Here is a 17,429-nt window from a genome sequence, read left to right on the forward strand (position 1 = left end):
CCAAAAACGATACAGAAAAGGGGGTGGTGATGAACAGAGTGTCTGAATTAAGCAGACCACTCTTACCCAGTCCAAAGATCAGGGCTTGATCCATCACCGTTATTTATCTCACTGCCCCATCCCAGCTCAGAACCTGGCTGTATGCAAATTAGTCTGTCCCTGGCCCAGTGCATCATGGGAACAGGGCAGACCAAACTACAAGGCCAATTCTTCACCAGAAAGGAGACAAGCTACCGGGGACCGGTTTCTGGCATTTCAGCCTCTTCGGCCCGGCTTGCTTGCATCCTGATGGAGCAGTGAGAAAGGGACTCATGTCTGAGTATACCCTGCCACACCTATATTGGCCAAAAACGATACAGAAAAGGGGGTGGTGATGAACAGAGTGTCTGAATTAAGCAGACCACTCTTACCCAGTCCAAAGATCAGGGCTTGATCCATCACCGTTATTTATCTCACTGCCCCATCCCAGCTCAGAACCTGGCTGTATGCAAATTAGTCTGTCCCTGGCCCAGTACATCATGGGAACAGGGCAGACCAAACTACAAGGCCAATTCTTCACCAGAAAGGAGACAAGCTACCGGGGACCGGTTTCTGGCATTTCAGCCTCTTCGGCCCGGCTTGCTTGCATCCTGATGGAGCAGTGAGAAAGGGACTCATGTCTGAGTATACCCTGCCACACCTATAGTGGCCAAAAACGATACAGAAAAGGGGGTGGTGATGAACAGAGTGTCTGAATTAAGCAGACCACTCTTACCCAGTCCAAAGATCAGGGCTTGATCCATCACCGTTATTTATCTCACTGCCCCATCCCAGCTCAGAACCTGGCTGTATGCAAATTAGTCTGTCCCTGGCCCAGTGCATCATGGGAACAGGGCAGACCAAACTACAAGGCCAATTCTTCACCAGAAAGGAGACAAGCTACCGGGGACCGGTTTCTGGCATTTCAGCCTCTTCGGCCCGGCTTGCTTGCATCCTGATGGAGCAGTGAGAAAGGGACTCATGTCTGAGTATACCCTGCCACACCTATAGTGGCCAAAAACGATACAGAAAAGGGGGTGGTGATGAACAGAGTGTCTGAATTAAGCAGACCACTCTTACCCAGTCCAAAGATCAGGGCTTGATCCATCACCGTTATTTATCTCACTGCCCCATCCCAGCTCAGAACCTGGCTGTATGCAAATTAGTCTGTCCCTGGCCCAGTGCATCATGGGAACAGGGCAGACCAAACTACAAGGCCAATTCTTCACCAGAAAGGAGACAAGCTACCGGGGAGCGGTTTCTGGCATTTCAGCCTCTTCGGCCCGGCTTGCTTGCATCCTGATGGAGCAGTGAGAAAGGGACTCATGTCTGAGTATACCCTGCCACACCTATAGTGGCCAAAAACGATACAGAAAAGGGGGTGGTGATGAACAGAGTGTCTGAATTAAGCAGACCACTCTTACCCAGTCCAAAGATCAGGGCTTGATCCATCACCGTTATTTATCTCACTGCCCCATCCCAGCTCAGAACCTGGCTGTATGCAAATTAGTCTGTCCCTGGCCCAGTGCATCATGGGAACAGGGCAGACCAAACTACAAGGCCAATTCTTCACCAGAAAGGAGACAAGCTACCGGGGACCGGTTTCTGGCATTTCAGCCTCTTCGGCCCGGCTTGCTTGCATCCTGATGGAGCAGTGAGAAAGGGACTCATGTCTGAGTATACCCTGCCACACCTATAGTGGCCAAAAACGATACAGAAAAGGGGGTGGTGATGAACAGAGTGTCTGAATTAAGCAGACCACTCTTACCCAGTCCAAAGATCAGGGCTTGATCCATCACCGTTATTTATCTCACTGCCCCATCCCAGCTCAGAACCTGGCTGTATGCAAATTAGTCTGTCCCTGGCCCAGTGCATCATGGGAACAGGGCAGACCAAACTACAAGGCCAATTCTTCACCAGAAAGGAGACAAGCTACCGGGGACCGGTTTCTGGCATTTCAGCCTCTTCGGCCCGGCTTGCTTGCATCCTGATGGAGCAGTGAGAAAGGGACTCATGTCTGAGTATACCCTGCCACACCTATAGTGGCCAAAAACGATACAGAAAAGGGGGTGGTGATGAACAGAGTGTCTGAATTAAGCAGACCACTCTTACCCAGGCGTTAGTAGCGTGCATGCGCTGCTCTCGCCATGCGAAGGCTTCTTGGAAACAATACGGTTCCAGAATTCTTGTTTAGTGTTCTGTCCACGTGCATTCCCAGCACGCGGACACTCCAAAGGTATTTGTTTTGCGCTGCCTGTTGGCGCGCAAATCACGCTAGTCATGTCAGTTAGAGTATGACAGTTTGGATGTGACAGTTGACCTGAAACAGCGTGGCGTTTGCATGCACCGCGACATTTGCCTGTGGGATCTTCGTATGTTGTGAATAAATTGAACTCACCTTCAGCTGCTGCTTCCGGTCGTTACTACACACTTTAGTGGTGACGAGCAAGGAGAGTGAAGATCCCACACAGCAGCCACTTTGTCTAACAAAATATTAAGGTAAGGATCGGAATATCTTCAAAAGGTGGCATAATCTGTGCAAGTCTACCGATTCTAAGCAAAATTCAAAGGCTTTCATGTGTGTTGACGTGGCATTGGATTACAGTCTGCCTGGCCGATCGCAGTCCTGTAACTTGCTCCAGTCTTCTGTTCATGCCTCTCCTGCCTGACAGTGTATCCTGCACCCGTAGGAAGACGATTAAGCACGTGACGGAGGTCTATACACCCCACTAAACTCTATAACGACTTCATCTTCACAGTGTAACAGACACCGTCATTGAAGGAAACCGATGAGACGTGCTTGCTGGCTGAAATCTCTGCATCCAGTCTCCTCTCCATTTTTCAAACAGTGAGTGACAGGTGCTTCCTTTCCTATTTGCTTCGCATTCGACGATGGTGTTCTTCACACTCTGCATCGGTTCAGGTACTTTGCATTTGTCTTCTTTAAAGGAATATACAGCGTGAGCATCTACACTCGGTGACTCACAAACCTCATTGTATTTGGGTTAAACTGACAGTTTGGTGTGAGCACAGCAGCGCTGTGACTCACACACCTAAAAATGTACATATATCTTCCATCTACACTCGGTGACTCACACACCTCATTGTAGTCTTGTTAACCCCTTCCACGCTGATGACGAGCTGGGCTCGTCATGAGGTAGCCTCCTCGCACGCTGATGACAAGCCCAGCTCGTCACGTAAAGTGCGGTTTTAAAAATCTCAGCGTGCGAGCGGAATTCCGCCGCACGCATGCGGTTAAACTGACTGATTGGTGTGAGCACAGCAGCGCGGTGACTCGCACACCTGAAAATGTACATAACTTTTATTATTTATTCTACAATGTCATGGTTACATGCGCGCATCTTGTATTCAATACAGTAATCCTAAGCGTGCACTGTAGAATTTCTTCAAGAACATCTGTTTTTTCGGTTCAAATCTTACAGTGGTTACTGAGAAATTACATTCTGTATTGCCACTATCCCACAAAATGTAATATGTTCTTTAAAGAACACACACACAGTGTAGTTAATTAAACATAAACGTTGTCAGCTTCTACAGTCCAGTAAGTCTTCTAGCCAAGGTTTGTTCCAATCCTCAGTATGCAAGCTGTTCTGCCACCACCACCATTTCTAGACGCAGCTGGCGAACCGCCAATTAAATGGCAACATTGGCTTGATGCCTTTGAAACTTATTTGGGTGCGATAGGAGCACACAGATTTCGCCCGGAAAGGAAAAAATTCTATTACTGCACTCATTAGGTTTCGAGGGTAGGTCAACTCTAAAACATCTGGCTGAGGTTGTGACTAAAGACAATGAATAACTTGACAAATATCAGTCCACCATCAGAAAATTAGCAAAGAGATACTATGTGCAGCCTAGCATTGTGGTGTTAAGGCATAAATTCTTCAAGAGAGTGCAAAAAAGTAGAGGGGTGCAGAAGCATACATTACAACTCTTAGGAAAATGATAGCAGACTGTGAGGTTGAGAACTGTAGCGAGCAGTTAGTGAGAGATCAGTTCATAAGCCAATGTTCTGATAGGACAATAAGACAAACGCTTCTTTCTCTTGAGAACCCCTTTCTAGAAGAATCCATCAGGATTGCTAAAAGTATAGAGACTTCTCAAGTTTCTATAAAGGAACTTGAAAACAAGGCACTTGAGGTTGCTGCACCCATACACACTAATTTCAAAAAGAAAGGAGACCTCTCCCAGAACAATTTTTTTTAGAACGACTCGCATATGCTTCAGGTGTGGTTATACTGCTCATTCCAGGAATGGCAAACCCCGTCCAGCAAAACACTTAACATGCAGATCTTGTGGAAAAATTGGACATTATGATAAAGTCTGTCAGTCATAAAAAGAGAATCTCAGAATTATCCTCGTCAAAGAAACAAGTGACCGCGATAATAAAGAAATCGTAGCAGAAATAAAAGATATGGTTCTTGTTGTCACAGACTGTGAAATAAGGACAGGAGATCCTTCAGAATGCATTGACCCATATGGCAACATACTTGTAGGTGACAAGATATTTCGTCTCCTAGTAGACTCAGGTGCACGTATGCCCATGGTTTCAGAGTCACTTTTTAATGCCAATTTGAGTGAAAGACAGTTGTTTCCAGCTGATTGTGCTCCTGTGTCCTACGAGGGACACACGATCGATCTCTTAGGGTATTTCGAAGACCTCATGGAATTTAAGGGTAGGCGTATCGCAGGAAAAATATAGGTAGCTATACAGGGTTTGAACATTCTAGGGTGGTTTCATCAAGGTTTGTATGACATGATGTTGTGTCCCGGAGCAAAAGAACAAGTGTTAGCCATCCGTGATTCCACCCATGTAGAATATCTACTTAACAAGTTCCCCAAAGTCTTTTCAGGGAAGTTGGGTAAAATAAAAGGACCCAAACACAGAATAAAAGTTAGAGAAGGTGCATTACCCACCAAACACAAACTCAGAAGTGTACCATTCAGCATCAGAGAAGATCTCTAGAAAGAACTATTATCCATGTGTAAAAGAGGTGTAATGGAGCCAGTTGAATCTTCTGATTGGTCATCTCCCTTAGTTATTGCGCGCAAAAAGAACAATAAACTCAGTATATGCATTGACTTGCGCAGTCTTAAAGAAATTTTGATCGATTCCCACCCTCTTCCAAACATCTCAGAGAAGTTAGCCATGGTAACTGGCACTAACGTATTTTCAAAACTCGACCTGGCCTCAGCCTATCACCAGGTAGAACTCAAAAAGGAATCACGCCACCTCACTGCCTTCGACTCATCCTCTGCCATGTATCAATTCTGTCGTATGCCGTTTGGCCTCGCTTCGGCAGCATCAGTTGTTTTACAGCGGCTCATAGTAAATCTTCTCAAAGGTGTAAAGAACATTGGCATCTTTCAAGATGATGTGACCATTCATGGTACTGACCAGGCATCACACAATGAAACTTTCAATCAAGTACTGCCACGTTTCCAAGATTATGGTGTGGTTCTAAAACACGGTAAATGTGAATTTTCTAAAGATTCCATTGAATACCTTGGGCACACCATCTCAAGTGCAGGAGTAACCCCAAAACCCAGCCTTGATCAAGCCATCTTAGATGCTTCACCACCCAAAGACAAAACAGGTGTGAAATCGCCTCTAGGATTGACTGAATTCTACTCTCGTTTCATTCCTGATTACGCAACAAAAGTACTCCTCATTTCCAACCTTCTTAAAAACCAAACTGCCGTATGGGATGATGAGTGCAAAAGTTCATTAGAGTGGCTTAAGACTCAGCTCACCACTGTCAAGGCGATAAAACCTTTTGATCGCACGCTGCAATGCACCTTGGCTGTGGACGCAAGCTGTTATGGTCTCGGTGCTATCTTGACCCAGCAGGCAGGGACACAAGAACACACTATTAGGTTTGCATCTAGGGTACTGAGAACCACAGAGACACACTATTCTGTAATTGAAAAAGAACTGCTTGTGTGTTGGTGGGCCATTGAAAAGTTCAAATGTTACCTTTGGGGCAGAAAGTTCACTCTGCAAAAGGACCATAAACCTTTAGTGGCCATCTTAGGCAACTCCAGTCACAGCAACACGACACCACGTATAGCTCGCCTTGCATCTGAACTTCTCCAATTTAATTTTGAAGTCGTACACATACCTGGTCTAAGGAACGTTCATGCTGACGCACTCTCATGATTGCCATCCGTGCAAGACAAGTCAGTTGACGGTGTGGAACCCAACAGCGAAGATGATCAAGAAGACTGCATACTTCTTAATATTGAATTGCAACATGTTTGTGCTGTTAACAAATATGATTGGTATGATGCTATGGGTAGTGATGATGTTCTTAAGAGTGTAAAGAAATACATAACCGAGGGGTGGCCTAAAGAGAAGAGTTTAAATATTGATGTTCAACCTTTTGTAAAGATAAGCGAAGAATTATCTGTTGAAGATGATCATATTCAGGTTAGATCAAATTGTTCCACCTTTCAACATGAGAAAAGCACTCCTCACCAATGCACATTAGGGTCATCTGGGTGCCACGCTCACCAAACGAAGAGTAATAGAATACTTCTGGTGGCCACAGATGGACAGAGATATTGACGTACTTGTCCAAGAATGTGAAACCTTAAAATCTGAATCTCTTGTTTTCTGATTCAGCTATGCCTCATCCATACTCACCTTTGACCTGTTTTCCGCCTGACTCTGTCCCTGACGCCACCTGCATAAACATTAAGTCACAAAGCTAAAGTTGAGACATTGTAGGCTGCGTAAACATGCAAAGTCAGCACAAAAGAACAGCTAATGTCTGCACTGTAGGTTTTGTGTGTGTTTTAAACAATAGTAAAGCCTTAGAATAAGTTTGTTCAGATAAACCTATCTTGTTATGCAGCCTCCAGATGCGACAGTTCCACAAAATACCATGGTTGTTGATTGTTACTGATTGTCTCACCTGTGTGTTCTTCACAGAGCCTTATTTACCTTTGGGTGTCCCTTGTCTTTGGTTTTCACTATATAAATCCATGTAACCACTGTTCAGTGTGCTCTGTCCTCGATATCTTGATGGTACAGGCCGGGTGGTGACCATTCATGAATGAATAAACTACCCATGGTATTGATTTTGCTCCAGTGTCGTATCCTCCTTATTTTGATAACGGACCCGTGGCGAAGTGGTGTGCCCTACACCAGCAGATTATAGATTAATCTGCTCCACAAGAATGCACCATGTGTGCAAGTAGTGACAAGTCTCTCCGGACAGCCAACCCTTCGCTCACCCCATCCCCCTCCCAAACAACCCCTGGGAAGTTGGTATCGATGTCATGGGTCCATTCCACACCCGACCACAGCAGTCCCAGTATGCCATAGTGCTGGCCAATTATTATTAAAAATGGCCAGAAGTCAAATTTGCATCCAAAGTTGACTCCAAAGAGATTCTCGATTTCATGAAAGAGATTTTCATGCAGGAGGCTTTTCCCAAAACGGTGGTTTTCAGTGTTCAGTTCATTACTGGTGAAGTTGAAGTCTTCTTTAAAGAATCTGCCATCACCCACAGCAAGAGCTCACTTTATCATCCCCAAACTAATGGTCTAGTAGAGAGACTTAACAAAGTCATTGGGGATTGTGTACAGTGGGATAAAAATCACAACAAAGACATACCTAAGGCTGTCGGGAGCATGCTGTGGTTCTACAGAACCACCCCCCACTCGACCACGGGTGTGTCTACCTTTGAGCTACTTAAAGGGAGAAAGGCCAGTACAGATTTCAGACCAGTGTGGATGTCTAAATAGCTCAAATCTAGAACTCCTCCCTTTGCGCTTGAATACATGGTTAGAAGAAAAGTCTGCAATGTAGAAACTAAGCAAAAAACATACTTTAACACCAGAAAACGTGTTGCTAAAAGGAAATTTGTTGTGGGTGACATGGTGAGAATAAAGAAACAGGGATTTGTCAGGAAAGATGACTCCAAGTTCGGAGAGCCAGTCCGCATTGACAACATCTGTGGTAGTGCTGTTCGGATTAATAGGCGTAATTGGTGGAACATGAGCAAGATAGTCAAAGTTAACAATCTGGGTGATAGGAGGTCCGCACAAAGTTCTGATACGGACCAAATGCATTTATCTGTTCAGAATCGCAAAGTTTGTGATGTTGCTAATGACCCTCCTGCCTTTACTAGAAGAAGTTCCAGGGACATCAGAGTCCCCTTAAGGTACAGATATTTTTCTCTGTTTCCTCCCTCCCTCCTTCCTCTCACATTTCCCCCCCCCCTGATGTGCCTCCTTCGTCAAGGAAAAGAGATATGTAATGTTCTGTCCACGCGCACTCCCGGCGCACAGACACTCCAGAGGTATTTGTCTTGCGCTGCCCGTTGGCGTGTAGTCATGTCAGTTAGAGTATGGCAGTTTGGATGTGACAGTTGACCTGAAACAACGCAGCGCTTGCATACACCACTACATTCGTCTGTGGGATCTTCGTACGTTGTGAATACATTCAACTCACTTTCAGCTGCTGATTCCTGTTGTTACTACATCGTGTCTCTTCTCCGCCTGCAATTTTTAATTGTGCGCATTGTTTGTCATCATGGATTATGCAAAACACAGTGTAATGATTGCACCGGAGGCATTTTAATCCTTCCTGGTTACCACCCTATCCGCTTTTGGATCTTTTACTTACGGCGGGAGGCAGTGTCTCTTAATTAGCCGCTAAGCAAATTTTTCTTGGTATTACTGCGTTTATCTTCAACAATGGCTGATGCGCCTTTCATTTCTCTGGCGTGGCTTGTTTTTGTAAACCAGCCCCACACGCCTGATGTTTCACTGCGCTGAAGAGGCGGCATGTGATGCTAAGGGCTGTAGTATATGTCAACCTCTTTTTCTTTTTTCAGTAAGGCGCTAGCATGGCGCCCTGGTGCATTTCTGTTAACACAGTCCACAATGTCGGCCGCGGCTTAAAGACCCCCATCCCCCATCCCCCATCCCACACCCGGACACCACACTTTAACTTGAGCGCCGCTCTCAATATACTAGCAGGCGCCCATGTCTACTGTGGAAGCTTAGGGTAGATCTCGGCCACCTTCTGGCAGGCGGCGGATGCAGTAGCAGCTCCTCGGTGTCCCGAACCTCAGCTGCAGGTAGCACCAGGGTGGATAGTGCCGGCTTCGAGGATCACTGCATCATGCCTCAGCTTGCATTGTAACTTTCCTGTTGCGTGCTCTGCTGCTATCTGTCCCTGTTTACTTTGCTCCCTCATGTTATCCGTGTTCACTTTGCTCTGGCCCCCTCCCGCGGTAGTTTGTATTGCCCTTCCAGACCCCCACCTCACATTGTCCGTGTTCAATTTCTTCCCCTCCCCTACCGTTGTGCTGTTTTTACTCCTGTGCCCCTCGCGTTGCCCCTGGGTATTGTGCAGTGCTGTGCATGATGCGAATGGTGACCCTGCAAACTGTGCTGTGCCTGGGGTGGGTGCCTGCAGCTTGCTTCCCCTGTGTATTGTGCAGTGCTGTGCATGAGGCGAATGGCGACCCTGCAAACGGTGCAGTGCTGTGCCTGTGGTAAGTGCCTTCAGCTTGCTGTCCAGCACTCCTTTTTCTCCACATTCTGCAGTATCGTGCAGAGGGAGGGTGCAGTTTTGGCTTAATTTAAATTGCCGCTCCTGCACAGGGTGCAGTATTGTGTGCGTGTGGGGGAGGACGGCGGGGAGAGGTGACAGCACTTTGATGCCCCATCAGTGTGCAGTGTGGTGCATGGAGTGAGTGGCTGCACCTTGCTATTTGCACATTGTACAGGGTTATGAGTGGGCTGGATGGTTGAAGCCTCCTGTCCCTCCACATTCTGCAGTATTGTGGATGGAGTGGATAACTGCACCGTGCTGACCGAGGACAGTATACAGTGTTGCCCACGGGGTGAGTGGCTTTCTCTACACCGTGTGCAGTGTTGTGCGTGAGGTGATTGGCTGCACCTTGCTGTCCCAGTACAATATATAGTGTTGCCTGTAGGGTGGGTGACTGCTCCTGTATAGTGTGCTGTGTTGTGCATGGGCACTTCGTTGCCCCTACACAGTGTTGTGCTGGGGGGGAGTGACTGCGCCTTGCTGCCCCAGCAGAGTATACAGTGTTCCCCATAGGGTGAGTGGCTTCCCCTGCACAGTGTACTCTGTTGTGCATGGGGTGCGTGGCTGCCCCCTGCACAGTGTGCTGTGTTGCCCATAGGGTGAGTGGTTGCCCCTGCACAGTGTGCTGTGTTGTGCATGGGGTGTGTGGCTTCCCCTGCACAGTGTTGTGCATGAGACGAGTGGCTGCGTCTTGCGGCCCCAGCAGAGTATACAGTGTTGCCCATAGGGTGAGTGGCTGCCTCTTCACAGCATGCTGAGTTGTACATGGGGTTAGCGGTTGCACCTTAGTGCCCCAGCACAGTATACTGTGTTGCCCATAAGGTGAGTGGCTGCCCCTGCATAGTGACCTGTGTTGCCCATAGGGTGAGGGGCTGCCCCTGCACAGTGTGCTATGTTTTGCATGGTATGCACTGTACATAAACCTCATTGAGATCACATTACTTACACAGTTGTTTCTATTGCATTACCTACAGACACTGCAGTCCATAAAAGACAGAGCACCAACCACCACGCCATGTTTCTAGTCTGTGAAAGCTTATGCACTATCATTCACAGGATGGCCATATAAGGTAACATAAAGAGCTTATTACACTTTATTATAACTTTTCAACATGCTGCACAGCAGGTACACTGCTCTAAAACATAGCTTAAACACATTGGCAAAGCCAATTGGTCTGGCAAAACACTTATAAGGTCCCAAAAGCAAGACGATTGGCTATGCCAATGCTTGTTCTCTCTGTTACCTGGCAGTATAACCTGGCGGTGAGAGGACAAAATAAATGCGCACATAAAGACATGCATACCATGGGGAGGAAACGCCCTGGATGTGGCGGTGAATCGTTTTTTGTTTCCAATAACAAACTACCACTTATTTGAAAAATGAAAGCTATATAATTTTGGTAATTGATCGTCAAAATCGACAGCAGCTGTCCACCAACATTTTGGTACTTTGATTGTAACTACTGGGCTGGCAGGGATCTCTAAATTTGGCAGATTGTAGTCCGTCTGCCAAACACTGGACCAGACCTTTAGTTTCTGGGTTAATTGAAGCTCTGATCAATGGACTAAAAGGTTTCTTTGTTTTGGGCATATCCATGCTCTGCTAATTGAATCACTTGTATCATTGTTTGAGTTTTAAACTGTGCCTTTGGGACCGTCGCTCTGTCACAAAAATATACATGGAAGCATTCACCAAGTAGTTGTTTGGTTCGTACTCAGTGCCCTGAACTCGTTGTTCCTCTTCAATCTTCACATTGCACATCCCTGAAAAGTTGGTGTGCCTTTTAGTCACTGTTGCCAAACTGTTGAATTCTCTTCCTTTAAATATCCAATCGATGCCTGATAACCTTGTGTATACAACCCTCTAAAACCTTTGCAATTTGTTCAATAACATCTTAACCTCTAGCTGCAGCTTCCTGTCCTTAAGCACCAGAATACTGTAGTTGGTATTGCTGTGCGCCTCAGATAACTGCAATAAATAAATACATTTCCTAGAAGCTTTCTTATTCAACCCAATACAAGCTGTAGATATTACTATTTATTGCTTGATGTCTTTGTCAATTTATGCTGTAATCATTGATTACACTCCCAGGTTTTTGTTTTAATCCATCTTGTCAGCAGAGTTTCTTGATGTGTATTTGATCTTTGTATTGCAGATATCTGTGTCCATTTTAATTTGTGTTGTCAACATTGTTAGTGGATGATTAACAATGTGCTCTAGATCACGTTACAAGGATGTAAATGTTTTCGAACATATATGAATAAAATACTGTGGCCACAAGATTATGTGTATACTATTTATATGCTAATGTGCTGTGACAATCACTTACAATTATGTTCCTGGCTTTTGTTACGTTATTTCTATATTTGAAATCAAATTGCATTTTTTAATGCTGATATTTGTATTTTTTGGCTCCTAAAATGCTGTGTTGTACATGGGGTTAGCGGTTGCACCTTAGTGCCCCTGCACAGTATACTGTGTTGCCCATAAGGTGAGTGGCTGCCTCTGCATAGTGAGCTGTGTTGCCGATAAGGTGAATGGCTGCCCCTGCACAGTGTGCTATGTTTTACATGGTATGCACTGTACATATACCTCATTGAGATCACATTAGTTACACAGTTGTTTCTATTGCATTACCTACAGACACTGCAGTCCATAAAAAACAGAGCACCAACCACCATACTATTTATATGCTAATGTGCTGTGACTATCACTTACAATTATGTTCCTGGCTTTTGTTACGTTATTTCTATATATGAAAGCAAATTGCATTTTTTAATGCTGATATTTGTATTTTTTGGCTCCTAAAATGCTAATGCTTATATCTTTTTTTTCTCCCATAAGTGAAAGAAAACCAGAATAAAAGCATTGGTCAGAGGAATATCGCGGACACCAGAAATTGCAATTCAACCTTTGAGGCACTAACCCCCTGAAAAGTACAAAACAGTTTTTGGAGACTTTATTCCACTAAAGAAGCTCTTCAGTTGTTATCGATGTGCATTCCTTGCACAAACTGCCTTTTTCTGTGCAGATTCGCTAGCAGACACCAATGGAATGATGAGTGTCTGATGAATGTGACATAGCACCTCACAACAAATGAGTATCACTTGAGTATGTTTACATATTTACCTTCCGAGGAACTTTAATCAATAAAGTGATCTACAAAGGAGAAATGCCATACAAATAGATACACTGTATTGAATCTTTCCAGGCTAAAGTAACTGGGGAAAAAAACAGAGACTGTATATACGGGGCTCTAGCCACTGACAAATCGACTTATTGATGTCTGCTGCTCAAAAGACCATTCTAGCAACAGATCAGAATATCCCCTTATGAGAGGCAAGAACGGAGTGTTGCCATTTGAATAAACAGTTAATATGAGAGGAGAGCAAAATATAAGAAATGGCTATCTTATAACAACTAACATTTGCATACAGAGACAAGATCATATCTATGCGCTAAATGTGCTTTAAAAGTGCCAGCTAATACTGTATAATTGACATACCAGCGAGAAAAGAAAAGAGAGAGTTAGAATGAAGAAATGACGTCTCAATGCTAATAACTTAGCTGAACACCTATACACAGTAAAAAGGATTTACTTTATTTGTCGAGGCAAAGACACTGGTGAACTTCATTTAAGTGCACAACCTTGCAGTTCTAATGCTAGTGCAAATAATTGAGAATGTTAATTTTCATCTATGTGTGTATATAAAATGTACCTAACTTGAAAGTACTAACTTGGACAGACACAAGAGAAGCTACATGCAAGACTGTCTCCAGGATTTTATTACAAGGATGTAATTATTTAAACATAATGTGTGGAAAATGGAGGTGGCGCACAAATGTTCTTAATGTGACAGAGATTTCTATATAAATACCCATCTGGAAAAACATCAAGGAGATCTCAGCACATTAAGACAAAATAAATCTACAATGTTTGCCAGGACTACTATTCGAAAAAGGCATTTGATGGTAGACAAACAAAACCATATTGAAGAAAAAACATGTCAATGTCTTGAAGGTAAAGGTTTTATCACAGGTGGTTCTCTCGTTGGTCAAAGGGCAGACTAAACTGGACCAAAACCATATCAATGCACTGCCTGTGACCAGGCGTTCATTACAAAGGCACTGCAGATGATAGATCAACAAACTCATGCTGGAGAGAATCCATTTGAATGTTTTGAATTCGATAAGACTTTCAATCAAAAGGGTGAACTAGTGCTATATCACAGAAAGCACTCTAAAGGGAAACCATATTAATGTGATTTATCATCACATGAGAGAATTCACACTTGGGAAAAACCATATAGATGTTCTGAATGTAATCAGGCTTTTCGGCAAGAAGCAAATTTGAAAATACATCAGAAAACACACACTGGAGCTAAACCGTATAAATGTTCTGAATGTGAGAAGGCCTTCAGAACAGAGGCACAGCTCATAATACATCGGAGAGTTCACACTGAGACAAAACCTTACGGATGTCCTGAATGTGAGCAGGCTTTCATTACAAAAGGACAGATGAGGAGCCAGCAGATGTCTCACAGCGGTGAGACTCCATACAAATTTCCATCAGAGTTTGACAAGGGTTTCAAAATCAAACTTCATCTAATGCAACAGCAGAATGATCACACAGGAGAGAAACCATATAAGTGTACTAAGTGTGACAAGGGTTTCACAAGAAAATCTGGGTTGTCATTACACCAGAGAAATCACAATGGAGAGAAACCATATAAATGCTCTGAATGTGAAAAAGCTTTCCTTCTGAAGGCTAAGCTATTGGTACATCAGAGGTATCACACTGGAGAGAAACCCTACAAATGTTCTGAATGTGACAAGTCGTACGTTATAAAGCAAAGGCTGACAGTACATCAGAGAACACACACTGGAGAGAAACCTTATAAATGTTCTGAATGCGATAAGGCTTTCAGGCGAAATGAACATCTGCGCGCACATCAGAGAATCCACACAGGGGAGACACCATATAAATGTACTGAGTGTGACAAGGCTTTCAATCAAAAGAGTAGTCTTTCAGTTCATCAGAAAATACATACAGGGGAGAAACCATATAAATGTTCTGAGTGTGACAAGGCTTTCATTAAAAAGAGAATGCTGATGATACATCAGAGGATTCACAGTGGTGAGAAGCCATATAAATGTTCTGAATGTCAAAAAGCTTTTAACAGACTAGGTGACCTATCCGTACATCAGAGAACTCACACTGGTGAGAAACCTTATAAATGTTCTGAATGTGAGAAGGCTTTCAGTACAAAGTCATCGCTGATCTTACATCAGAGGTTTCACACTGGGGCAAAACCTTATGTATGTTCGGAATGTGAAAAGGCTTTCATTTCAAATGGACAGTTAAGGAGACATCACATGTCTCACAGCAGTGAGACTCTATACAAATGTTCTGAGTTTGACAATAGTTTCGAAACAAAACTGCGCCTAAAGCAACATCAGAATGATTGCACAAGAGAGAAACCATATAAATGCTCTGAATGTGACAAGACTTTCAAGAAAAAGGTTGAATTATCATCACATGAGCGAATTCATACTGGGGAAAAACCATATAGATGTTCTGAATGCAATAAGGTTTTTCGTCAAAAACCACATCTGATACTACATCAGAGAACACACACTGGAGAGAAACCATATCAATGTTCTGAGTGTGACAAGTGTTTTAGCTCACAGGGCCAACTGATACTACATCAAAGAAATCACACTGGCCAGAAACCATATAAATGTTCTGAATGTCAAAAACATTTTAGCAGAATGCGTGAACTATCTATACACCAGAGAACTCACACCGGTGAGAAACCATACAAATGTTCTGAGTGCAAGAAGGCTTTCAGTACAAAGGCACCGCTGATAATACATCAGAGAGTTCATACTGGGATAAAACCTTATGGATGTTCTGAATGTGAAAAGGCTTTCATTTCAAAAGAACAACTAAGGAGACATCAGATGTCTCACAGCGGTGAGACTCCATACAAATGTTCTGAGTGTGACAAGGGTTTCAAAATCAAATTTCATCTAATTCTACATCAGAACATTCACACTGGAGAGAAACCGTTCAAGTGTTCTGATTGTGACAAGGCTTTCACCAGAAAATATGGGCTGTCATTACACCAGAGAATTCACAATGGAGAGAAACCATATAAATGCTCTGAATGTGACAAGGCTTTCATTCTGAAGGCTGACCTTATCGTACATCAGAGATATCATACTGGAGAGAAGCCCTACCAATGTTCTGAATGTGACAAGTCATATGTTACAAAGCATAGACTAACTATACATCAGAGAACTCACACTGGAGAGAAACCTTATAAATGTCCTGAATGTGATAAGTCTTTCAAGAACAATGGTAATCTGTATGCACATCTGAGAATCCACACGGGGGAGACACCATATAAATGTACTCAATGTAACAAGGCTTTCAAGCAAAAGTGTAATCTTACAGTTCATCAGAAAGTCCACAATGGAGAGAAAGCATATAAATGTTCTGAATGTGACAAAGCTTTCAAGCAAAAGTGTAATCTTTTAGTTCATCAGAAAATCCACACGGGGAGGAACCGTATAAATGTTCTGAATGTGACAAGACTTTCATTACAAAGTGAACAGTGATTTTACATTGTCATATGTCAGGTTGCAGGCCCATTGTCGTTTTCCCTATGTTAGCATAAGCACGTTGCAGGTTGCTCTCTGCTTGCGCAAGTTACTACACAAACATATTTTGCTTTGTGCTACGCTTTACTTCTACACAGAACTTGCTATTTTTTTGCATTCTGTTCTTTCCTGGGATTTAGTCTGAACACTGTATGCAAAGTCAAACAACAATGCCAGTGTTAACCTGTTTTAGACAGGCCCTAGCACCTAAACAAAACACACAAATGCAGCTGTTGTTTGGGAATACGTACTTTTGTCATATAGGTATGCACAGACCTTTATAGACACACTTGGAGAGAGATTCTCAGAGAGGAGATTGTAACTGTACCTGAGATATAGAATGTTTATCTCTGCATGCCATGGTACGGGATCCGATACTAACACCCAGAGATATTTTGATATATAAACACTTTACTTTTGTAAAAGGGGAGGGAGTTTACCCTGTCTAATACCATGACAGCTCCTCTTATGATGTATAGGTTACTTACTATGCTGACCGTCTTTGTGTACGACATCTTCCTACTTATTGTGGCCCACATACTGCATACTAGGGCATGATAGTTAAAATAAATATTTTTTACTTTTCTCGTGCCTCTGTCAGATCTTACGGTGTATGAGTGTGAGAGAAAAACGGTGTGTTCCGTCACCGCGATTCCTGAGAGTGTCGGGAGTGTTGTGTTCTAGGGTGTCTAATCACTTGTTCCTCTGTGAGTGAGTAGGAGGGCAAGTGAGACACTACAGCTAGTCGGTCACAGGCTCATGGTTACTAAGGTAGTAGGATGACTAGTACCTGCCTACTAAGGTTCCATGGTCCCAAGAATAGTTCTGTGTTTTCCCAGAATTCCTGCAACAATATCGGAGGATTCACAGTGGTGAGGAACCATATACATTTTCTGAATGTTACAAATCTTTCAGTCCAAAAGGTAATCTGTTGCATCATCTGAGAAGAAACACATCTTTACTACATGTGTAGATCCAGTGACAAATCAGATAATTTACAAAAGAGAACCCATGTACATTTACTTAATGTGCCAACACTTTCAAGAAAAGGATTGTCTATCAATTCATCTGAGAAGAGATAAAGGAAAGAGATCATTTTAATTTACTAAGGGCCTGATCACGAGTTGAGTCGTTATTTATTGCCCCTGATAA

General features: G+C 43.6%; 1 protein-coding gene across 2 annotated transcripts in view; it reads left to right on the plus strand.

Moving 5' to 3' along the window:
* The window catches only part of LOC144772321 (uncharacterized), a 34,684-nt gene extending 17,822 nt beyond the window's left edge, over positions 1-16,862 (plus strand). Inside the window, exons 2-3 of one of the 2 annotated variants that reach the window (XM_078656559.1) lie at positions 2,778-2,866; positions 12,456-16,862. In XM_078656559.1, coding sequence (XP_078512685.1) covers positions 14,130-16,235 — 2,106 coding nt within the window. In that variant the 5' untranslated portion in view covers positions 2,778-2,866; positions 12,456-14,129 and the 3' untranslated portion in view covers positions 16,236-16,862. The remainder of the gene's footprint in view (positions 1-2,777; positions 2,867-12,455) is intronic. The other variant, XM_078656558.1, reaches the window with a different exon arrangement.
* The last annotated feature ends 567 nt before the right edge of the window (positions 16,863-17,429 follow it).

Source organism: Lissotriton helveticus, chromosome 8, assembly GCF_964261635.1.
Source record: "Lissotriton helveticus chromosome 8, aLisHel1.1, whole genome shotgun sequence".
NCBI classification, from domain to species: Eukaryota; Metazoa; Chordata; class Amphibia; order Caudata; family Salamandridae; genus Lissotriton; species Lissotriton helveticus.